At 38.6% G+C, this 25626-nt stretch overlaps 1 protein-coding gene across 1 annotated transcript; it reads right to left on the minus strand.

Moving 5' to 3' along the window:
- Window positions 1-2067: 2067 nt before the first annotated feature.
- Window positions 2068-25626, minus strand: LOC143282055 (proton-coupled zinc antiporter SLC30A5-like). Its single transcript, XM_076587496.1, has 16 exons — window positions 25300-25626; window positions 24004-24126; window positions 23110-23176; window positions 22247-22332; window positions 21374-21458; window positions 20094-20184; window positions 18783-18859; window positions 16783-16953; window positions 15349-15637; window positions 13995-14200; window positions 12520-12677; window positions 11762-11891; window positions 10373-10694; window positions 7741-7967; window positions 7036-7164; window positions 2068-3446 (listed from the first exon to the last, which is right to left on the minus strand). The coding sequence occupies exons 1-16, from the start codon at window positions 25353-25355 to the stop codon at window positions 3279-3281; spliced, it is 2385 nt and encodes a 794-aa protein (XP_076443611.1). The 5' UTR covers window positions 25356-25626; the 3' UTR covers window positions 2068-3278.

The following is a 25626-nucleotide window of genomic DNA, read 5'->3' on the forward strand; positions in this document are numbered from 1 at the left end:
TTCTGTAAAGCACACTGGCAGACAGAAGTGTGCCTGACACAAATGGTAGCAAGTTTTCCCTGTTAAAAGGGTGGTTTGAATTTTTGGTTTTTGTCTGCTTTTTAATCAAAACTGGACCACAGTCAAAGCAATGTTGATAATTCCACCACATGTAGAGTGCTGATTACTCTAGTTCACACCCATTCAAGGGACAAATGTCAACTCTGGTGTGTCAACTGTTGTATTTGTTGCTTGTCTTACACCTTCTCCTGAAACTGTATTTTATAAAAGAAAAACAGAAAACAGAAGAAAAAAATCAGTCAACAGAAGTCTAATTTTACACTGAAGCATTTTCATAAACTGTAGGAAATTTCACTGCATGTTGTAAAACATAGCGTGATGATATAAACAAAAATCATTAAAAAAAAAGCAACAGCAACCTAGAAATATAACATCAAACTCAAAAGTGTAAAAAACCTGCATAGTACATTATCATTCTGAATTTTGTGTGTGTGTGTGTGTGTGACACCAAGAAACGTGTAACATATAATCAAGTACTCTAGCTTTCATTCAAATTACTGATGGTCTTTGTTCAATTTTGTTTTTGGAGATCACTGCGCCTGTAAGCAATACAAAATTCTCTGAGGTCATTCACATTTTACATCAACTTTTTCTCAGTGGTGTCTTTTGAGATCGTACAAACAAATCCATTCTCAGTCATCCACAAAACATATTTGCACTGACAAATACAACGTTTTCCTGTAAAAATGACAAACATAATCTTCAAATGCAGTCATAGAAATGCATACAAACAAAATAGTCCTATCACTTGTATGATCATTTTTGCCAGAACCTCAGTGTTTCCAAAGGCACAAATATCAATGACTGACACTTGACACCATCTGCTCAAACTAAGAGTGACTAATGCCCATGATACTGAATCATACAAGCCCCACCATGCACACACATGATTATACTAAAAAAAAAAATTAATAATAATACTAAAAGTTTCAATGACCACATGACATGATCATTCTTGTTTCTTAAATTCGTATCTACCATATATACACAACATACCAAGGCGTATTTTAGCCTTCGCTGGCTATCGTGGGTCGTACACAACCCAGAAGAGTACAAAAACGCCAGTATCTCAGCCAATTCTTAATATTTTTCTACAAAATTTCAGAAATGCTTCCTACACCTAAAAGGCCAACTTTTGCCAAAAAATGAAAAAAAAAATCATTAATTAGTTAATGAGTAATTAAAGGTGGCGTTTTAACTACACACGGATGCTTGTGTGGATCGTGTATGACCCATGCTTTTTAAAGAGGAAAAAACGTGGTCACCCCTCAAAAGCTCGTGTGGGTCATGCACGACCCATACCTTTTTAATAGTGATTTCAGAAAGTTCAATTTTTTTAAGTTTTACTTTCAATAGCCTCACTACCCCACTCTCTCCCACTACCCCGCCCCCTCCCCACCAGCCCACCCCGTCCCTTTCGCCTGTCTTCAGCTATAACCCCCTTCCATCCCTTTCTCTAACAGCATGTACCTGTGTGACTGAATATCTTTGATTGTGCGTGTATAGGATGCTTTGAGTCATCTCTCTCTCTCTGTCTCGCTGTCTGTCTCTCTCTCTCTCTGTCTCAGTCTCTCTCTATGTGTGTGCATAAGTAGGGTTTGTATGTATATGCATGTGGTGTTATGCGTTTGTGTGTGTGATCAGTTGTGTGTGCGTGTGAGTGTATGTGCGTGTGTGTGAATGCCTGAGCATGTGTTTCTTCTGAGTGTATGTGTTTGTGTGAGTCTGTGTGTGCGTGTGTGAGCGTATGTGTGTGTAATCAGTTGTTACGATATGTTTTCCTTTCTGTATTTTGTTATAAGCTTTGGAGGAATATACAGGTTTTTGTCTCTTTACAAAGTATGGGTCGTGCACGACCCACACAAGCTTTGGAGGAATATACAGGTTTTTGTCTCTAAAAGGTATGGGTCATGGAGCTTTCGTGTGTAGTCAAAAGCGACAGCGGTATGGGTCGTGGACGACCTACATGAGCTTCCGTGTGTAGTCAAAAGCGACAGCCAGCGAAGGTTAAATGCAAGAAATCCAGTTTATTCAATGTATGGTAGAATATACAATGTTTCTTTGAAATCACTAGTAATGATCACTCACATTCTTAAATTTACAAGACCCTGAAACTGTTCAGTCCCGTTTTAATATGCATACTTGATACAGAAAAAGATCATAGGAACTACATACAGACACACATGTATAAGGTCGACAGTTACTAATGTTGACATTAAGATTAAAATAAAACATTGGCACTGAGTTTGTAATGGAATAAATAAAAGGCTGGGTGGCATAACCATCATATTATTTTGTTTCAGTTCTCAAGTCAACACAACTTATATACAGGTGTTTTTCCTTTCACAAAACTAAATATATTCATTCATCCCGTCTCTCTCTGATGAAATTTCCATAGTCAACAAAAGCAAAATTTCCCCAATGTCAACATTAGTAACTGTTATTTTAATACTTGTCATCCAACATGGCACACCACACATAAGTGAGCTAACCAGAGGTACTCAAGCAGCCATCATTTCAACATGCATTTACACCAAAAGACACTCTCTTTCATTTACATCAGCTGACATTAATGCTTAATTATTCAGCAGCTTTTGTTCTTTAACACATTAGGAGACTGAATATTTGTGTCTCTGCTACACATATTTAAGTAAAGCCAAATATATTTCTGGTGTGTAGACAGAGCAAGAGAAAAAGACACTTAACTAAGAATGGTGATGCCAATGAAATAACTGCTGGTCCCAAATACAACTCTGCAGAACTGAGGAGGACTGGTGGAGGTAGGAAGATGAAATGTTCACTTTCAGGTTTCCACTCAATCGTGAAGAGAATGTTCTGGTTTTATATAACCAGTGGTTGATGAAGAGCACATCCTCACTTTCACACAACCGATGATTTACAACATCCCCATATTCAAGCTTTCAGATTTTTTCCCCCCCTTTTCTTATAAATGCAGAAAACAAAAACAAAAATTTAATGTGAGAATTTCAATCTAGCTTACCAGAAAAAGTAACACATTTGCCCAGACTTCTCATCCTCAGTCTGATTTCGCAAGTGTAAAAATCAAGAATGTCAAGTTCACAATCTGGTACATTTGTTAGGTTTGCTCCAAGTCTGCAAACCTTTAGAAACGCACAGCACTAGAAGTGAGAACTGTTCCTATGACATTGGAAAATAACACTGGCAGGGGCAGTGATGGTTTGCGTCCCCTGACAGTGCTATATAACACTGGCAGGAGCAGTGAAGCGCATCTGACTGGGGCTGAAGGAGATGGGCACCGACTGCTCCAAGGAGGAGCCCAGTCCTGACATGTGGAAGAAGTATGACTCCTTCTCCACTTGGACAATCACATTCTGTATCTCCGCTTCTTTCAGAATGCTAGAAACCTGCACACACAGAAAAAAAAAATCACAGTTTAAAGTTCAACAAGCAATGCTCTTTCTTTTTGTGAATAGCATGATGTTCATCTAAAAGAAAAGCATTTAGGTTGTATACTCAGTGTCAAATAATACATGTACATACAAAGTCACTTATCTGCATTCATAAAACACACAAATCATGTTTATCCTTGTTAATTTCTATAAATTTACATATCACGGCGGCACAAGGCAGCCCTTTTAGTTTTGGCGCGAAGCGGAGGGGAGAGGGATGAACAGCGAGCGAGCGCGAAACGTTGGAAAGGTGATAGCCTGGACAGACAGGCAGGCAGTATATGGGGCAGCGCTCTGGCGCACCACTAACTTCGCGCTATTCTCAGCGGAGCGCATGTTACACGGGCAGTGTGTACAGCTGTGAACAGCTTCGCTGCTGCTGATAAACTGTCAGAAACAGGGTTATGTGCTTTTAAAAAATAATACTCTATGTCAGAATGCAACAAGAAGGGCGCTATGGGTGTGAATGGATGTGTGATTCTCTGACAAATTTAACGATACCAAACATGAGCAGGTTTAATTTCCTACAGGCAGTGTACAAGCGGTCCAAAACTTAGCGAGCACACGAACATTCTGTTCGAACTGAGGAACACACACGAAACGTAGTTTTTTACTTGGAGATAAAACTTATATCATGATATACATGCATGTCTCCACGATACAACTGGAAGGAAAATATAGCCGATACATTACCTAGAGGTGGCAGACCGCCCCGGAATTAGTGTCAGTATTTAACGGTCAGCTCCACTGAGAACTGCTGCCAGCCACTTAAGTTTCACACTTCTCTCAACATCACGGGAAGAGAGACGGACAGACAGACATACATGCAGGGACAGACATACTGAGAAACAGAGGAACGTGTACGGAGAGAGAAAGGGGAGAGGCACAGAGAGGGAGGGAGAGAGACAGACGCACAGAGAGAGAGAAAGAGAGAGAGAGACGCACACAGAGAGGGGGAGAGAGATTTTCGCCGACTAGATGTTTTGCGTGTCAGTATCTGTGCCTTTGCTTGCGACATGCATTTGGTCAGTCTAAAAGATACACCTTGACGATATCATGCTTTTAGTAAACGATCACAATGTAACGTACTGACACGCATTTGTAAGTTCTAAATAATAAAATCCATTCCTACCTGAACTTATAAATCCGTATGAACTCCTTGTTTGTAGTTGGTAATCCACTCAGTTGAAGTGTGACACTGACTAAACTCAAACATTTTTTTTTTCTTTTCTTGTTTTTTTCCTTACAATGTGTGTGTGCGGGAGGGAGGGATTCAGGGTGGAGAAAAGAACAGGGCTGAAAATTCCTTTATTCTTTACTTTTTGATTTGTGCCGTGATTCTCCTGCTTGGGGTACGACTTGCTGAAGCATGGGGGAGACAATAGTCATGTGCTCTTGCATGATGACACGTAGTTTGTCATCTTGTGACTGCATCCCTAATACTTTCTTTTTGAGTGAATTGACGACTGCGTGTGTTGCCTCCCCCCCTTGTTCCCCGTGTAGTGCCAGGCCAAAACCGTGAGAATGAATGAATGGAATGCAGTGATTTTCTAGGATGTGTTGCTTGGGAATGATGCGTGTTTGTGGGAATTGTTGGCGGAAGAAAGACATGTACTGTTTGATGTCACTATCCAGTGTGTCAACGTCACTGTCTGTCAAGGGTCTTTGATGTGAGATGTTTACGTGAATGCGTGAGAACAGCGTGTTTAGTGTTTTAAACTTCTGGGAAATGTTCCTAGCTCTGAGGTTTATGTCCGCGTCTTGAGTCAGTTCACCTGTTTTCTTGACTACACTGTCACTGATGTGTTCTATTGTTTCTGGCTTGAGATATTTGTGACAGTGGTTTCCAATGAATGATGCTCCGTGGTATGCCTGTCTATAAGCCGTGTTATTGGAGATGTGTTTGTGCACAGCGTTCTTGTTTTTTTGACTGGTGTTGATGTGGACTGACAAAATGACGTTGACACACTGTCATCAGTATCTAAGCAGAGGTCAGACGGATCAAAACTGTCATCCGTGCATTTTTTTACGGGAGCTGATCGTCTTTTTTTCAGACAACCAGGCTGACTTTTTGAGTGATGAAAAGAGCATGTTTTGCACTGATCCAAAGATAGATCTGGATCGAAAGTTGTCCAGATTTCTGACATTCTGTCAATGTCAAGTGCAACATTTTCATTTGCAGTTTTGAACTGAGAATTTCCATGAGTATGTTTCATTTTTATCATTTTTTTGTAGCACTTGATACAAATGCATGTGGGATGTTTGCCCTCTTCATCATTCGAAACATCTAGACCGAAAAAATGAAACAGTTCAGAAGAATACTTGGCACAAAGTCTTGCATTCAACCCCTTGTCTTTATCTCTTCTGAGAACCCGCTCACCACACACACGACACATATTATCCAAACATCTCAAGTGTGAACTGAAGGTGTGTTGCCCAGTCAGCAATGCTGCCACTACCGCACCAGATTCCATTTTTGTCGGCACTCACACACACACACTTAGGTCAAATAACTGGATGTAACACAAACACTCGGACAGTATCTGGTAAATCACACAACACACTTAAAGTTCACATTCACTGGAATCATGTACACAAAAATGACAGCAAACAAAAACCAGTGTGCACGAATATGATGAAATGAAAATCACTTAAACAATACACCTTTCTCTGCTGGAAACATAGGCACAAAGAGCGCGGCGCGCGCTCCCCTTCCCCCTCCCCCCCCCCTCCCATCCCAGTGGAATCTAGGTCAGCAGCCGTGCTCCTGACCGCTCACTGAACTCTGGAACTAAATAGCTCTGCTGGAAGTTAAGCGGCACAGCCGTGATATAAGTTTTACATCATACAGTAATTGACAAGAATCAAACTTCACCATCTTTTTCTCTTACTGAAATAGTAAAGTTATTCTGATCCTGAAATCTGGTTTTCAACTGTTAACAGTCAATGGGTTTGAGATTTAGTAGTATCTTGGCATGAGTGATCTGTTTTCAGACTATCGACAGTTGATAAATTATTAAGTCATTTCAGATCAAGGACGTTTGCCCCCAAAATGTATACTTGGTGCAATGTCCAGATCGGTGCTCTTTTCGCTTATGATAACAAAACATGCTCTCTCTTGTCTCAGCATGTGCACTATTATTCATGGTTTTCATACCAGCTGATTTTGCTTCCTTGTTTATGAGGTAAGACATTGCTGGTTATAAAAATTCATTCTCTGGAAAACTGTTGTTTTTTCTCTCTCTCTCTTCAAGGGGATTTTGTTTTAATTTGAGACTATTGTAAACATCCTCCACTGCATTTTCTTTGATGAAACAATATACTCTGCTTGTTACGGAGTCTTCCTTACAGTTTTGTGCATAAACACTGTCCTTGCAAACCTGAGAAATAATGTACAGGAAGCAAATTATGTATACACCATGGAAATCTTGTTAGTTTAAAAAAAAATTGCCAAACTTTTTTATCTGTTGTTGTTGTTTTTGTTGTTGTTGTTGCTAAAGATACTTTTAAAATGTTACTTTCAAAGATGATAAAGTAAACTGACCTGTGAAATAACTCTTTGTTCAATGGCAGTGGCTGAAATCTGCACGTGGACAGTGGCCATGACCTTGGTGGAGGTGTGAGCCCATATGTGAGGGTCACGATACCCAACCACCCCCTCTATAGACAGAATCTGCAAATGCACAGCAACATCCAACGTAAAATCTTAAATGCACACATGGGAAGATTCAAGAACTGTACACAAAACATCTAAATATGCTGTGATTTTCTGACAAACAAAACCTAAACACAAGGAAAATTTGAACAATCACTGTAATAAGCGAAGCACTATTTGATTTACTATTTAAAAAGCATCCATTGTTAAGTGATTTCTATACTAACATTCTCCAGACACCTTCCAATCTTGGTCTGCGAAACACAATGAGCATGAACAGAGCAACAGATGGATGAAAATCCATTATTTTAAAGTACCTTATATAAGATTACTTGAAAGAAACATAGGCAGTTCACAAACATCCAGATACTGGTCGTCTTACAGCAATCATTACATATTTCTAAGAAGAGATGGAAACAAGGTGAACACTCAGCAAGCACACACACAGACACAGACACATGAACACACACACACACACGGACCCACACATTCACATGAACACGCACACATACACACATGAACACGCACACAAACTCTCTCTCTCACACACACATGAACACACACACATACACACACACACACACACACACAAACCTTTTGAAAAGCCTCCTCCAACTCATTCTCCCGGTCTGTCGGTGTCCTCAACAGCAGAATGACCGCAGTCTCTCGCAGCAAAGGCACGACGCTGAGCAGGATGAGCGTGGCGATGAAGAGGGAGCAGATGGGGTCAGCGATGTTCCAGCCAAAGTGCTCGATGAGAAGGGAGGAAACAATGACGCCCACGCTGCCCAGAGTGTCGGCCACCACATGCAGGAACACACCTGTGGGACAGCAACAGGTGTGGAAGTTGACAACAACAACAACAACAAAAAAAGTATTAACAACAACAAAAACTTTAAGTAAAAAAAAAAAGTTGCCTTTTGTTTTGTTTTTTTTAGCCAATGAAGAAGGCACATGAAGCACTAAATAAAAAATAAATAAATAAAATAAAAAGTCCTGGTGCTCCATGAAATGCATGTAACTGAGGCCACAAAAAAAAAAAAAACTGTGGAAGCTGGTGCGATACTCATTACTAACGTACTGATAAATACAATGCAATACGATGCAATGCAATACACAACACAATACAACAGTATTGATCCAAACGGAAATTATGCACGTATCAAAGGGCTTGTCACTTACTGTAATGCAGTTAGTCTTACAGTTTGCAGGTGAAAGCAACCTGCTCATACAGATATGTTTGTACGATGAATCAGTTTTGCACTGTTCTAAGCAAGGAGTCTGGAATTACAGAAAATACCAACATTAAAACTATTCAGCAGCATGAATGCAAATTAATTTGTACTGTGCACCCTGCATTATATTGTCAAGTACTGTATTATCTACAAATCTGTTGTTGTTTTTTACTGTGTAGGATCACATTGTAGTGTTATGGTGTGTGTGTGTGTGTGTGATAGTCAGTCGTGTCCGACTATGACCATCAGAACAGCAGAGGAGGCAACTGCTGTTCCGACTATTTGGGCTAGAATTTGATTATAGTGGAGAGTGTCTTGCCCAAGTTACATCCCCACTCTCTCGGCCAAGAGGGTTTTAGGACAGTCGGCGTTGGGATGGTTCCCAAAGGCCAACTAGCCCACAAGGCTGCAGCACTAAGAGCCAGTGCAATTTTGCCTCCTAGTTTGAGAGTCACAGTCCTTCACAAAAGACTAAGCTGTAAATGATTTCCCATTGACTGGAGAAACCATTGATAATACAGCTCTCACTTTGCTGTTGGTCCAAATGTAAACTTATGTCAATCTGTGATATAAGCCGAGTGTTGGGCCTTAGTGTTATGGTATACATTAACTTATTGTACGAAACGGGACTTCTCACCTCATACTGTTTTGTACAAGAAGAGTACAGTATAACATTGTAGCACAACTTAGCTAAAAACTTTGCGGGTATAAAAGTTGCTTTCCAAAAAAAAAAAATAATAATAATAAAAATTTTAAAAATAAAAATTCTGAAAGGTAATGAGGTAATTGTGGTGTCAAGGTTCTGGCATTTCATCCCACAGAGATTTCTTCAGAATGATTTCTTTACCACATGGCTTGTTGTCATGAAAAACATTGCCTTATTTAAGTGACACAAGTCTTGGTGTAAGAACAAGTTATTCAAAGGAATTCCTCTCTCCAAAATATTTTGTTCTATTACAGGACTTTTTGTGATCTTGCCAGGACTTTTTTTTTTTTTTAAATGTATAGGTAATGTGAAAATCTGGTTCATTATCATATATTTGTAACAGCAGAGGACAAGAAAAACAAATAAACTTATTCAGCTGTATACTTAAAATATCTCCAATCTGATTAAAACTAGTGAAAATGCCTCACAAAACAAACTTTAAATATAATATCAAAAAACGAATAATTAACAACAAGACCAATCAGATCAAACAACTGCACACTTACATAAATATGCTATTCTTCTTAGATTACTTTCAATCCCACTTACATTCCATTCACAGCACCCCATGATAGCGTAACAACCGCTTCTTTCATTCTCCACACACATCAATGTACAGCACTCTTGTTTCATTCACTCCCCACACACATCAATTTGCAGCACTCTCTGGAAAAACAACCATAGCTTCGTTCTCTTCCCATGCACATAGTTTCAGTTTCACTTTCACTTTCTCAAGGAGGTGTCACTGCGTTCGGACAAATCCATATACGCTACACCACATCTGCTGGGCAGATGCCTGACAGCAGCATAACAATGCACTTGCCAGGCCTTGAGTGCATGCTTATATGTTTGTGTACCTGTCAGAGTGGATTTCTTTTTCCATGATTTTGCCAGAGGACAACACATTTGTTGCCATGGGTTCTTTTTCAGTGCACAAAGTGCGTGCTGCACATGGGACCTCGGTTTATCGTCTCATCCGAAAGACTAGATGCTCAGTTTGATTTTCCAGTCAAACTTGGGAGAAAGGGGGAGAGCGGAATTAAAACACACACCCTCAGACTCTCAATATTGGCAGCTGAGCCTCGTAACCATTCTGCCACCTTACACACACACACACACACACATATCTTGTAAATCTACAGCACTACCTGAAACCGTAACAGCTTCATTCACTTCCCACACACATAAATCTACAACACTCCCTGAAAGCACACCAACAGCTTCGCTCCATTCCCACCCCATCACACCACCCTCCTCACTGAAGCGACTGAACCAGGCTCCCCACCTTCCATGTTGGTGTTGTGGTGGGAGTGACCCTGAGGGGACCCGTGACCCCCGTGGGACTGACAGCTGTCACCCTGCCCGTGGGAGTGGCCGTGAGATGCCCCTCCCCCATGGGAGTGGCCGTGGGATGAGCCTCCTCCCCCATGGGAGTGTCCATGTGACTGCGAGGAGTGGGAGTGCCCTCCTCCATGGGAGTGTCCGTGTGAAAGTCCTCCGTGCGAGTGTCCATGAGAAAGCCCCCCGTGGGAGTGGCCGTGGGACAGCGAGCTTTGGAAGGCCAGGATTCCCACGAGGTTGACCAGCAGCCCCAATACTGAGACAGTCTGGACAAATAAAAAAAAAAGCAAAAGGTGTTCAGAATACAAAGAAAGTAACTGTAACGTAAATGTAAAACAACAACTGAAGGGACAAAGGGGGGGGGTTAATCATGAAAAGAGACAGACAATAAAAAGAAAGAGACGTAACAATAATGTGTGTCTCTCTCACACACACAAACACACACACACACACACACACACACACACACACACAGAACAACGATCAATCACTGACCCTCATTACATGGTTTAATTCAGGAAACATCCAAAAATAACATACTGCCCATGGTGATAAATCATGTCCTTCTGTTTATGATCACCCCTTTCACTGGCCAGGCAAAGAATATTTTGTCAACATTTTCTGCATATATCACATAATGCAGCATTCCCCCATCAGTATGGTCATGTTTGACCAAGCATAAAAAACTTTTAATTTGATATGCTAAATGTCATTAACCAATTAAACCCTTCCATGCAATACTTACGTTGAAAAAACACAGAAAAATCTACTGTTTTTCCTCCAAATTATGTGTGGACACATTCCAAAATGCATAGAAATCATTTCCTCTTTCCTTCTGGCTTATAAATATGCAAATATATGAGTATGAAAACGGTTATAATGAGGCAAATTTTGATGCCAGAGCGATGCTCAGGTACAAGGCTCAAAGAATTAAAACAATAACGATGACATCAACAAGCAGATTTCTGTAATAATTTAATCAACGATGGATGTGAAAGCCATCTTAATGGAATTATTTCATCTCAAGGTGTTTAAATCACTTGGTACAAATATTAAAAAAGCAGCATTCAACGAGTCTGACAGAAGGGTTGATGGTAAGAAAAATAATCATAAAACATAAAATTGTCACTCACTCTTTCCCTGCTTCAGCAAACTCTTTTCATCACTTTTAGTAATAATCATGAACACCACAGATATCCTCACAACATACATACACAGACATAGGCACACACAGACATAAAGAGAGACACAGACACACGCAGTTCACTCTTTCTTCCTTTCATCGCTTCTTTTTTCTCTTAAATTAAAAAGAATATAAAAAAAATCTCCGTACCAGCAATTTCTCTGTTTTAACTTCAGGTGGGTGAAACAATCTTGCCAAGGCCTCAGTGAAGACAAAGACAGCAATGATGATCAGAAAGAGACCATTGATAAACCCTGATAGCACCTCCACCCTGTCATACCTGCAATAGGAAAGCTTGTAACATGAAAATGACAGTTTGATAATAAAATAAATGAATATATAAATTTATTAAAAAAAAAAAAAATCTTATCCACATTTTGCACACAATTTTTTTTTTTTTTTCAGTATCTATTATATCTATCTACACACTGTTAACATCATATGCATGTTCCATGACAACAACCACTTTCAACAGCATTTTATTGGAAAGCAAAACATGAAGACATCTGAACAATCTTCAAAGATTCCAAGATATGTGTGTGTGTGTGCGTGTGTACGTGCGTAAGTGCAGGATACATTTTGTGCCTATTTTATTGTGATTATCCATATCTGCAATTTTTAGTACTGTCTTGATGAATATAATTTTGTTTTTCACTTCTATGTCCTCATGTGCTGTTGTGAGGTATAATGCACAACTGTATATGTATTATCTAATGTGAGGCACGTAGAGCCTGCTAAATGGGAAGTATGCACCATATAAGTACTATATATTATTATTATTATTACTATTATTATTATCATTATTATTATTACTATTATTATTATCATTATTATTAATATTATTATCATCATCATTATTGTTGCTGTTGTTATTATTATATTAACAACAACAAAAAACAAAGCATTACCCAAAAGAGAAAAGGCGGGTGGCTTTCCAGCGTGACATAACAGCAGCATAGAGCCCCATGACAAGGGCAGAGCAGTCAAACAGCATGTGAAATCCATCGGAGATCAGACCTAGACTGTTGGTCCAGGCGCCATAGATCAGCTCCACAAAGGTGAAACTCTGGGCAAGGAAACAGAACAGCAATGAGTAAGAACTGAGACTGAAACTATAATACAAACAAAACAATAATATATCAAGCAAAGATATGCAAAGAAACAAAACAGCAATGAATAAGAATTGAGAATGAAACAAATAAAAACAAACAAATAATAATATGTCAAGCAGAGATATGCAAACAAATGAAACAGCAATGAGTAAGAACTAAGACTGAAACTAAAAAACAAAACAAAACAATAATATATCAAGCAGAGATATACAAACAAATGAAACAGCAATGAGCATGAACTGAGACTGAAACTAAAAAACAAACAAAACAAACAATAATATATCAAGCAGAGATATACAAACAAATGAAACAGCAATGAATAAGAATTGAGACTGATACTATCAAAAGACGGGCGCAATAGCTGAGTGGTTAAAGCATTGGACTTTCAATCTGAGGGTCCCGGATTCGAATCACGGTGACGGCGCCTGGTGGGTAAAGGGTGGAGATTTTTATGATCTCCCAGGTCAACATATGTGCAGACCTGCTAGTGCCTGAACCCCCTTCGTGTGTATACGCAAGCAGAAGATCAAATACGCACGTTCAAGATCCTGTAATCCATGTCAGCGTTGCCACCCCTGAAAGCGGAGTATGGCTGCCTACATGGCGGGGTAAAAACGGTCATACACGTAAAAGCCCACTTGCGCATATACGAGTGAACGTGGGAGTTGCAGCCCACAAACACAGAAGAAGAAGATACTATCAAAAAATCAACAATACAATAATATATCAAGCAGAGATTTTCAAGGCTTATTCATAGTGTCTTATAAATGATTAGAAGGCAGAAAAAGAGATGCAGACATGGTTATGACTGTCTGGATTTTTTTCTTTTTGTTCTTAATTTACTTGTTTGCTCCAGAGGGTTGTGAGAATTGTACACTTAGTTTGATGGACATTTTTTTTCCATGCAGCATTTGGTATGCTCAAAAGGACTGACCAGTGCGCTCAGTCAGTGTGTAGGTTAGGCATCTGCTTCATACCCCTCTTTTGAATAAAATAAATAAACAAAGCAGATGTGGTGTGGCATATATATATATAGATCAATTTGCATGCTTTGATGCCGCCTTCAAACTGAAACTGTTTTTCAATCACTGAAAAGAGCTGTTATAAAAGAAAGAAAGGAAGCTGGAAAAAAAAAAAAAAAAGAAGAGAAAATACACCATGAAAAATGCTCAATGGTCCACAACCTGCACAAACTGTTGTCAGTTCACCACTGTCAGCATGATTCAAACATTTTTCATTTCCATCCCAATCACGCAAGTCCAGTAACTTACCAAGTTGATGCACAGAAAGTAAAAGATCTTTCTGGAATCTGACTCTTCCAAGATCTGCTTCAACCCCCCCTTCAGCACAGCCATGATAGAGTGAGAGGTCTGCATCAAAGCATCCCCTGGAAAACTGTACAGCGGGATGCCGGTGGGGGAGTATCCGATGAAGCTGCCCTTGGACGGTCGCCCAGTCGACACTAGCATGCGAGTCGCTGAAGAAAGATGCACAGAAAAATGTCGATAAACTTATCTAGTAATAGGAAATTTTCTATATCTAAAATTACGTTTAAGTAACATACTTACCGTGACCCACAAGTGCAGACTCCGGCAGGGGTCTGACATTCCTGTCCTGTGCAAACTACTATCCGCCTATGCGGAGAAAACGAAAATAGCTACGGCCGATAACCTCCCGGAAGTAGGTAACCTCTCCTTTGCCCCCCTGACTAGCGCCCTCTTTTTCTGGCAGCCATCATGACTCCTGTTCCTGTGCTCTTCATACGGCTAAGTTTTTTTTCATATTTTCTGTCTGTCTGTCGATTCTCTGGCGTTCTTGTTTTTTGTCAATTTATGTCTCCAACCGGGTTACATAATTATGTAGCTCGACTGGGCGATCGCGCTAAAATTAAGGCGCAATCGCAATCGATTCGCTGACACTTTTGTGAAGTACCAATACATGATTAGCTGTCATTCAACGATATCAAAGCACAGTGGTTTTCACTCCAGAAGAACCCAAACCTGCACAACATAATGCTGCTTTGAACCTTCTATCACCTTACACACAAGCAGATAAAGGTAATGGGGAACCATCTACAATATCTTTTTTTTTCTTAAACATAGACCTCTTAACAACCAACACAATACATGCCATAACTACCTTCTAACTTTTTTCTTTTCTTAATGTGGCAGGTATTTCATGCGAATGACAACAAGGAACAATCTTACTCCCCTGATTATGACATCAATTTTGTTTATACACAAAAACCTAAAACCATATATATAAAGCCATAAACTTTAAGTCATACACACACACAAACCCAACATATACAAGTCAACACAAGTAGGTGCACACACACACACACACACACACACACACACACACACACACACACACACCACACACACACAGCACCCATACACACAAAATCTAAAACCATATACAAAAAGCCATAAACTTAGTCACACACACACACACACATACACAAACACAACATACACAAGTCAACACAAGTAGATACACACACACACACACACACACACACACACACACACACACAGCATCCATACACAGCCACTACACAAGACACACACAGAAGTGCCCTCCCACACACCACACACACGGGGACACAGAAACCACACTGACCCAAGATGAAGACCAGCACACTGAAGATCACGCCCCAGGACAACACGTGGTCCTCCGTGATGACGTCTTTCAGTTTGTGCAGAGTGCTGACCCGAGCCATGTAGGGATGGTTCCAGGTGTAACTGAGCAGCACCGCCCCTCCAAACATGGCCGCCGCCGAGTAGAGAGCCACCCGGGGGCCCTGCAGGTGATTGACGGCCACGCTCTCGATGTAGTAATCGATGATACACACACTCATGATGACTGTGACAAAAGGGATGATGACGTTTATCCAAGACTGGACCTCCAGCTGCAGACACAAAAAAAACAACATTTATACGTAATTCACCCCTGAAAACAGAGTATGGCTGCCTAAATGGCAGGGTAAAAACGGTCATACACGTAAAAGCCCACTTGCGTGCATACAAGTGAACGTGGGAGTTGCAGCCCATGAATGAAGAAGAAGAAGAAGAGCTATGTTATTCTTGCACTTTATGATGTCAGTATCACAGACACAACATAGTTATATGTAATTCTTGCACTTTACAATGTCAGTACCACAGACATAACATTGTTATATGTAACTCTTGCACTTTATTATGTCAGTATCACAGACACATTGTTAAAGGTAATTCTTCCGCTTAATGATGCTCATGTCACAAAAACAACATAATAACAATTTTATATGTATTTCCAGCACTTGTTGATGATAATATCATAAATCAATACCAACATGTCGCGTAATTCTAGCACTTAATGATGTTACATGTAATTCTAGCACCTTGATAATGATGTTATTATAAAAAAAAAAATAAAAAACTATATCATACATAATTCTAGCAATCAATGTTAATTTCACAAAAACATTGCATGTAATTCTAGTACTTCATTATGTCAGTTTCACAAAACAACAACATAATATGTAAATCTATCACTTCATGATGTTAATTTCACAAAAACAACACATATGTAATTCTAGCACTTCGTTATGTCACTTTCACAAAACAACATCATATTGTGTAAATCTATCACTTCATGATGTTCATTTCACAAAAACAACAACATATGTAATTCTTGCACTTCATTTTCTTACATATACATAGACATTTTCCTACATATGAACAAACTGCAAACAAAGGGAAGTAACTTCTACACTATTTCCAGCAGTGTCCCACACTAACTGTCAGTTTGGAGGGAAAAAAATGGTCCATTTCATCAGTACATTTTCTTCCATTTTTCCCACGAGGCTGTAAACTCCCTAGGGTTGTGAATGGGTTAAAATAACACAACAGCACAAGTGGCAGATGAACTCAGGTGTGGCCACATGCATGGGATACTCATAATGAGTGGCATAGGAGTAATGCCACTGAAACTGTGCAGATGATGGGCCAGCCAAAACAACAACAAAAAACACCACAACAGCACAAAATGATCTGTCCTCAGATCAGAGCCTACCTCAGTGGTGAGGTAGGTGAAGCTGGCCCAGGGCCACAGCATCAGAGCCGACACCAGCGTTGAGAAGGCGTGCAGGCGCTTGGCTCCCCCAACCTCCACCGACAGCTTCTTGGAGGCACTGGAGTAGCCGATGTGGAGACAGAGGGTGATGAAAAGTAACACCACGCCACCCTGGGAAAAAACGACAACATTCATTTAGAATTAAGCATTAATGGTTCCTGAATGTTCATGTATTAAGATATATATATATATACATATATATAGAGAGAGAGGGGAAAGAGAGGGGGGGAAGAGAGAGGGAAAGAGAGAGGGAGAGGGAGAGAGAGAGAGAGATGTGGAGACAGAGGGTGATGAAAAGTAACACCACGCCACCCTGGGAAAAAACGACAACATTCATTTAGAATTAAGCATTAATGGTTCCTGAATTTTCATGTATTAAGATATATATATATATATATATATAGAGAGAGAGAGAGAGAGAGAGAGACAGACAGACAGACAGAGACAGACAGAGGGGGAAAGAGAGAGGGAAAGAGAGAGAGAGAGAGAGAGAGATGTGGAGACAGAGGGTGATGAAAAGTAACACCACGCCATCCTGGGAAAAAACGACGACATTCATTTAGAATTAAGCATTAATGGTTCCTGAATTTTCATGTATTAAGATATATATATATACATATAAAGAGAGAGAGAGAGGGGAAAGAGAGGGGGGGGGGGAAGAAAGAGGGAAAGAGAGAGGGAGAGGGAGAGAGAGAGAGAGAGAGAGATGTGGAGACAGAGGGTGATGAAAAGTAACACCACGCCACCCTGGGAAAAAATGACGACATTCATTTAGAATTAAGCATTAATGGTTCCTGAATTTTCATGTATTAAGATATATTTATATATATATATATATATATAGAGAGAGAGAGAGAGAGAGAGAGAGAGAAGGGGGGGGAAGAGAGAGGGAGAGAGAGGGGGGGGGGAAGAGAGAGGGAGAGAGAGAGAGAGACATCAGGAAGCTGAACTTTAGTGAAAATTTGTATTATTGTATCCACGTATCTCAATCAGTCAAAGACATGAAAAGGCTGTTGTTTCGATTTTTTATCACCACTTAAAAAGCAGCAAAAAATATATCAAATACACACACACACATAACAAAACAAAAAAAAAACTTGTGTTATTTCATTTTATTCTTTGTCTTCCTCTCTGATCCCCCCCTCCCACACTTCCTCTCAGTCTCGCCCTTTTCTTTTCACTTCCCATTTTCATTCTTTTTCTGATCTATTATCACTCTCAGTACCTCTGTCCGTTAAGCAGGGCAACCATTTTATCTTCTAAGCCTGACTGATTAAATATGTTGACAAAAGCCTGTACACCAGTTATAAACATCTATTATTCACATAAAATATAAATTATTCAAACAACAATGCTACAAGTTTGGTAGGACTAAACACATAGTGGAGTGATGGTCTAGAGGTAATGCGTCCACCTAGGAAGCGAGAGAATCTGAGTGTGCTAGTTCGAATCACGGCTCAGTCGCCGATGTTTTCTCCCCCTCCACTAGACCTTGAGTGGTGGTCTGGACGCTAGTCATTCGGACGAGACAATAAACCGAGGTCCTGTGTGCAGCAAGTACTTAGTGCACGTAAAAGAACCCATGGCAACAAAAGGGTTATTCCTGGCAAAATTCTGTAGAAAAATCCATGTCAACAGGAAAAACAAATAAAACTGCACGCAGGAAAAATACAAAAAAAATGGGTGGCGCTGTAGTATAGCGACGTGCTCTCTCTGGGGAGAGCAGCCCGAATTTCACACAGAGAAATCTGTTGTGATAAAAAGAAATACAAAATACAAATACAAATACAAAATACATTGCTCACAATCACTTTCCGGCCATGGTCATCTTTCTGGGGCTATCTCCATCATTGATGACAAAGCCAACATGAAGACCAATCTGAATTGCCAGTTTTATAATGGAAGAAACATGAGGGCAAACGGAAGGAACTGTCTCTCACCTTGTGGTCAGACCAGCCGACAAAGCCCACTGCATGGTTAAAGATGTGAGACACAAAGGTGTGGTGGATGTGTTCGCCTGCAACACATTACCATCACTGAGTTTTTTGTATGTTTGCCCTTCTTTCAAAACCTCTTTAAAAACTTATTCATTTCCAGCCATCAAAATCAGCAAATAACTCCTTGTCTTCCCTTTTATGTTTTAGTCAAGTAATTTTTTTTTTACTTCAATTATTTTCTTTACTATCTATAAACATACACATGGCCAAGATATGCTTGTACACGTGTGGGTTTGTGGGTTGGAGTTGGAGCGGAAGGATTTATGTGTGCAGGTGTATTCATGTGTTTTCAGTATGCATGTCATTGTATTTTTCATTGTATATGCCCAGGGCTTTTGTATCATTAGATCAGGCGCACCAAATGTCCTTTCATTATCATTATATTCTACAGTTGTTAACATGTCTGCATTCAAAATCTAATCATCAAAATCATTAATCAGATGAATATTTATTTGATGCTTGATCTTCCGAAACAGTAAACACATCAAACAAAATTGGGATGTGAAAAGCCAAAGAATTTAAGAGAGTGGTGTGTGTGCTTGAGTGTGTCTTGGTGCTTCTGTGTGCTTTGTGCCTCTGTGTGTGTGTGTGCGTGCACACATGTGCATATGTTGCATATACTGAGAAAACACCAGTATTTAAGTTCACCAATAATACACACAAACTCAGAGCTAACTCAATTAGGGATACTTAACAGACTGATTTGTTTGCACAGTGGGATCAAAAAGCACAAACATATCCATTTACATTTACGAGACAGAAAAAAAAAAAGATGTGTTAAATATACACACACTAGAACAGTTATCATTTCATAAAGAAACTATACCCTGCTTTGAAGTTTGATACATCCTTGAAATTGAAAACTGAAACTATGCCCTTGTAATTGAAAACTGAAACTATACAATTAAACTGCCAGTAAGCTGATGTGTCAGTGAGCTTTAATAAAAAAAAAATAAATAAATAAATAAAATAAAAATTAAATTTAAAAAAAAAATAAATAAATAATTTTTTTTTTTTTTAATTTAAAAAAAGCAGTGAATACTGTTCTAGGTGTAACACTGATATCAGGTCATCTGCCTTTGTATGTGAAAGTAGTTATTCATGTTCATTTCCTTTGTATTCATTTGTGCTTTGTGTCGTTGTTTTTTCTTTTTCTTTTTTTTTTTCTTTTTTTTTCTTTTTTTTTTTTTTTTGTTTATTCTTTTTTTTTCATATAATGATTTTGTATCATCAAAGAAAGGCAGCACCACTCACCTTCATGGTCTGTCATGTGCTCCACTTTCTCATCGTGGTCAAAGAGCAAGAGGGTGACCACAGCAATCAGAAAGAAAACAGCGCCACGAGACTGAAAACCGACAGACAATACAGCACAAACATCAGTTCTGCCTGTTCTGCTGACATATCTGTTCAAACAATGATTAAAAAAAACCTATCTTTCAATCTGTCTTCTTCTTCTTCTGCGTTCACTCGTATGCACACGAGTGGGCTTTTACGTGTATGACCGTTTTTACCCTGCCATGTTGGCAGCCATACTCCGTTTTCGGGGGTGTGCATGCTGGGTATGTTCTTGTTTCCATAACCCACCAAACGCTGACATGGATTACAGGATCTTTAACGTGCGTATTTGATCTTCTGCTTGCATATACACACGAAGGGGGTTCAGGCACTAGCAGGTCTGCACATATGTTGACCTGGGAGATTGTAAAAATCTCCACTCTTTACCCACCAGGCGCCGTCACCGTGATTCGAACCCGGGACCCTCAGATTGACAGTCCAACGCTTTACCCACTCGGCTATTGCGCCCGTCTTTTCAATCTGTCAATTTGTGTGTGTGTGTGTGTGTGTGTGTGTGTGTGTGTGTGAGTATGTGTAGTGCATGCATACATTTGCATATGTACTGCCCAAGCTCTTGTGCATTTTTGGCACCTCCAACTTGGTGCCTACTTCCTCTGTAAGTTCTTCTGATTGGCATGCTGCATCACTGTCATTTCATTAAACCAGCATCAAAACTGCTCTTTTCACTACCACGACAGGTTACAGTAACTATGAGAGGATCAAGGGATGGGTTTTGGTTTAAAAAATTCATTGATTATAAAGCAAGCCATCTGATAAAGGTAAACTGGAGCACAAACAGGTATAGTTTTGACAATATGGAACCCAATTACAATGAATAAAAAACAACATAAATGAGTTGAGATCATTAATGCATATATGTATGCCTCACTATTAAGTCTGGTTAATAACCTTTCAATGAGTAAGACTAACAATTCTTTCAGATCAATCCAATGAAAATTTCAATTTTCCTTTTATATAGAGCTTTAACTTATCAGTGTGAAACTAGTATTTACAATCAGAATGCTATCACTATCAGTGTGAAAGTTACAACCATGATGATAGAAAAGATGACCACAGCAAAGATATTACTAATGCTACAACCACCACTTATTTTCAATAAAATTAACTGAAAAAAATTGAACTCTGAAGAATACATAAAAAAAGACACATGTGAAGAGTTAACAATAAACACTTTTCACCTTTGCTGGCCCTCCAGTGCTGTAGAAGAGAGCTGATGCCCCTGCTATAATGACCAAATCACTGTGCTCAAACAGCAAAATGGTTCTGAAACATGTCATCACAAACTGTTCAGTTTCTTTCTCTTCTTTTTTTTTCAATTTGGAGAGGGGTCACTAAAAAGGAGCATACCATCTGGATTTTTTAGTGGGGTTGGGTGGGTAGGGTATGGTGTGGTGTGGTGGTGTTGTGTGTGGTATGTGTGTGCGTGTGGTCAATAACTGCCAAAATGTGTACACATGCAGAAAATCTCATGTATGTGATACATTTTTTTCAGTGACAGTCCATTGGAGAAAAAATGTCGTTCACACGTTCCTTAAACATAACAATAAATGCTGATTTACCTGGTTTTAAGTTTCCTCTTTCACTCTTCAAATCTAGTTTACTTTCAGTTTAACAATACGTATAAATGAATCACTCATCAATGACAAGAAGAAAACGATCGTTTACAGTGTTTCCTTTCATTCACAGAAACAATTTATACACGGACACAAAGATGTGGACAAACACACACACACACACACACACACTCATTCGCAAACTGTACTGATTTGCAGTCGTGCAAGAAAACATACACATGCAAACCTTTTCACCAGCTGCGAGTGTTTCACCTGGAATCCATTAACTTATATACTCACCTTAACTTCTGGCATCAGCAATATAACACGACAAACACGTCACACAGTCAATTCAAAGAACTAATGAAATACTGCAGTTTGCAAAGCCAGATGTTCATAAAGATCTAGAAGGAGAGGAAACTAAAAGTGTGCAGAGAGGATCTATGAACAGAAATAAGATAGACACACAAAGAGGGAAAGCATAGAACCTTTACCAACCTTAATGGTCCACAGAGTGTTAAACCAAACATCCAAAGAAAACTGATCAGACTGCCAAACAATGCATGCCTGCAAACCCGGAACCACTGTGGGAAAAAAAAAGCATATACATATTATATGTACACACACACACACACACACACACACACACATACATATATATATATATATATATATATACACACTGTGTTTAAGCATGTGCATACACACTTATATACACATACTGTAACAGTGTTATGCACATGATAATCATATAACTCAAACAATACAGTAATTGCTATACAGCCAGTAGCACGAAACAGAATACAGTTCATGAACTTTTTTTACAATGTATTTAACTTTTCCATCACAACAAAGCACATAAAATCTGGGCTGCTTCCCCACTAGTCCCTGTGCTAAATCTGCAATTTTTAGTTATAAAGTTCCATGTGCAAAACTTCAGTCAAATGATAAGAATGTGTAATTACAGAAATTATAACTGTATCATTTACAATCACATCTCTTTAACTGAGGTATTCTAAGCAATTATTATTTTTTCCCTTATCAAACATAAAGTTTCACTTTGCTGATGACAACACAACTACTACAGTACTAGCAGAACTGCAACTTCTGAGAGTTGTTCCCTTCCAATAAGGTGGCTGTTCCATTAAAAGAAAATAATAACCCTTCACAAAAACATACCCTTAGAGTAAATTGAGTTAAGGAACCCCCTTTAAATTATATTTCAAATCACACATGAGGTCTTTGCCATTGCTGATTCTGAAAATGTCACTGCTATTATTATTTCTAAAACTGTTATCATGTTCCCTTTTGGTTTACAGGTATGTGCAAGTCTGTGCCACATTCAAAACTCAAATAAGTACCTGATTTTTAGTCAGTCTTCTGCCTGAGCTGAATGGTTTTTGAAGAAACACTAACACCACTGCTGCTCTGTAAAAATACAACAACAGAAACATAACCATAAAATATAAATAGTAAGTACAACACATACAATACACAATACATGTATCAAAAGAAAATATAAGAAAAACACAAATGATAAAAAGAAAATAATCTTCTTTTTTTTCTTTTTTTTTTAAAGAAACTAATTTGCACATATTTTTTAAAAATAAACATACATGTACATGTCCATTTACAAACTGATTTAGGACTTTCTGAAAACCAATTATTAAAGATATGACTGTACTTAAAAATTAAAAGCAAGAGCTAAAGTTGACCAACATCAAAGTTATTCAAACTGATTTTTCAAGTATCATTATTGATATACTGTTCTTAAATCGCAAATACAACATCTGATGTACTGGTTATCGTTATGCCTTGACAAGCCTCTTCATTTTATATCAGACCATAAAGCACAACATGTGTGATGGAGGAGGGAGAATACTAAATATTCTTTGTATGTATGAATTTCAATTCAATGTCATTCTTTCTTCATTCAGCACAACTTGTCCCTTTTTCTTTCTCCCTCGCCAGTTCCTCTTTCTAATGCACAAAGATTACAGTGTAAAGAATGTATTCCGTATAATGTATTTTCTGTAAACATACTCTCTATCATCTCTATTATATATCTATTATTCATATATTCCTGATGAATAGATGTTATTCTTGTGCATCCCAAACATTAGTATGTGCCTGTACAAAGTATAGCATATGCAGACTAACACAAAAAGCCAAATTCCTACAGTCATATTGGTTTAATAAATGTAGACAAGTTCATCCAATACTATATATTATATATATATAATCTTGGCTCTTACCCAGTTTTTAGAAGAAAGAGAAAGAGGACAATTGGGATGAGTTTAAGGAGATCATAGGCTATAAAGAGTCCAAATGCTCTCAGCACTTTAGATCCGATCAGCAGTCCAGTGTACAATGCCATTCTGAAACATGAAACAGATTGTAAACTGTAAACCAGTAAAGCAGGATTTGTCTGGGATGGAAACTGTAATGACCAATGTGACATACTTCCCAATAAAACTTTATTAAAAGAAGAAGCAGAAGAATAAGAAGAATTACAATGATAATAAAAGGTTCCAGTTAAACAGTAATAAATTACCCATAATTGAGTGAAACGGTTGACATGCACTGATGCAGACTGATAAATATTCGAAGTTTAACAGCTTAAAGTTTAAACTGAAAGCAGATGATTTTTTTAATTTTATTATCTTATGTAGAGCCTTTAATCATGTTTATAATAAATTTAATGAAGTAATATTGTTCACATTAAAGCTGTTGTTTTTTTAGTGATTGTGTGACATCTTGAAGTTAACTGATCTTCCTTACTGACAAATCATTTGGACCACTGTTCCCCCAGATTTTACAAACTCTTACCTACAGTTTGAATAACTGCACTAATGATGTAGCCGAGTGGATAAGTGAGAACAAGCTGAAGATGAATGAGGCAAAAACTAAGGTAATTGTCACTGGCACCAAATCAAAAAGGAAAAGAATGGTTTGTTGAAAGTGAGGGAGAAGTGGGGATGGAGGGAGTAGAGGGGTGGGAGGTACACAAAAGGCAGTGTCTGACTTGATGCTACATTTCAGCTATAGGCACATGACCCTATAAGTTATACTGAGTATAACATATGTGCTAGCATTGTCTGTGTAGACTGTAATACACATCGTGTGAGTGTGGGAGAGAGGGACATACACCCATTCTCAGAAGAAGAAAAATAGAAAGTAAGATTGACATTTGAAACAAGATTTTTTTTTTTTGTTGTTGTTTTTTTGTGCTAAATGTAACAAGTGGAGCCTTATAGTTATAATACTTTTAGTCTGAATAGAACATCTGCAATGATGCTCAGAATATTTTAAACAAAGTACTTCAGTTTAACCAATATTATTGTGTGATCACCTGCACAGAGAAAAAAAAAAGAAATGTGGTTCTGGTTGTCAAAGCAACTCAGAAGTTCTAAATCGAACGATAAAAAAAATAATAATAAAAAATACATTAAAAAAAAAAGCAAATAAGTGAATCTCTGTTATTTGTGCTTGCATACCAATGCAACATATGTAATCAAACGAAATACCAACGTAGCACTGAGAATACTCACTTTGATGATGGGTATATTGCACGTCCTGGTAAACTATCTCCTACATATGAGGCCATCTTATAGACTTACAATGTTTTGTTTGATCAACTCAACACAAAAGTGTTGGCAGTCGTCGACTTAATTTAATAACTTGGTTAGTCGTATTTCCTTTCCATTCTCAAAATTTATAAAAGATAGTCGCCCGACTGAATTGTTCGAATATTGATCAGCAAAAGTTGTAGATTCATTTCAGTCACAACACCAGTCCTGTTACTCTGGTCACAAGCCCCATGAAATTATTGACATGCAGATTGTGATGCCGTGGCAGACCGATTGTGAAGAAACGGA

Source organism: Babylonia areolata, chromosome 5, assembly GCF_041734735.1.
Source record: "Babylonia areolata isolate BAREFJ2019XMU chromosome 5, ASM4173473v1, whole genome shotgun sequence".
In the NCBI taxonomy this organism is placed as follows: domain Eukaryota; kingdom Metazoa; phylum Mollusca; class Gastropoda; order Neogastropoda; family Buccinidae; genus Babylonia; species Babylonia areolata.

Bases quoted from the DNA above. Each gene is read 5' to 3' on its own strand.
- LOC143282055 (XM_076587496.1), bottom strand. From the start codon at position 25,355: ATGGCCTCATATGTAGGAGATAGTTTACCAGGACGTGCAATATACCCA. The intron at 18,860-20,093 runs GTGAGTGGTGCT...AATGTGTTGCAG, and splicing joins GCACATGACAGACCATGAAG to GCGAACACATCCACCACACC. The intron at 10,695-11,761 runs GTACGGAGATTT...TTATTTGTCCAG, and splicing joins TTAAAACAGAGAAATTGCTG to ACTGTCTCAGTATTGGGGCT.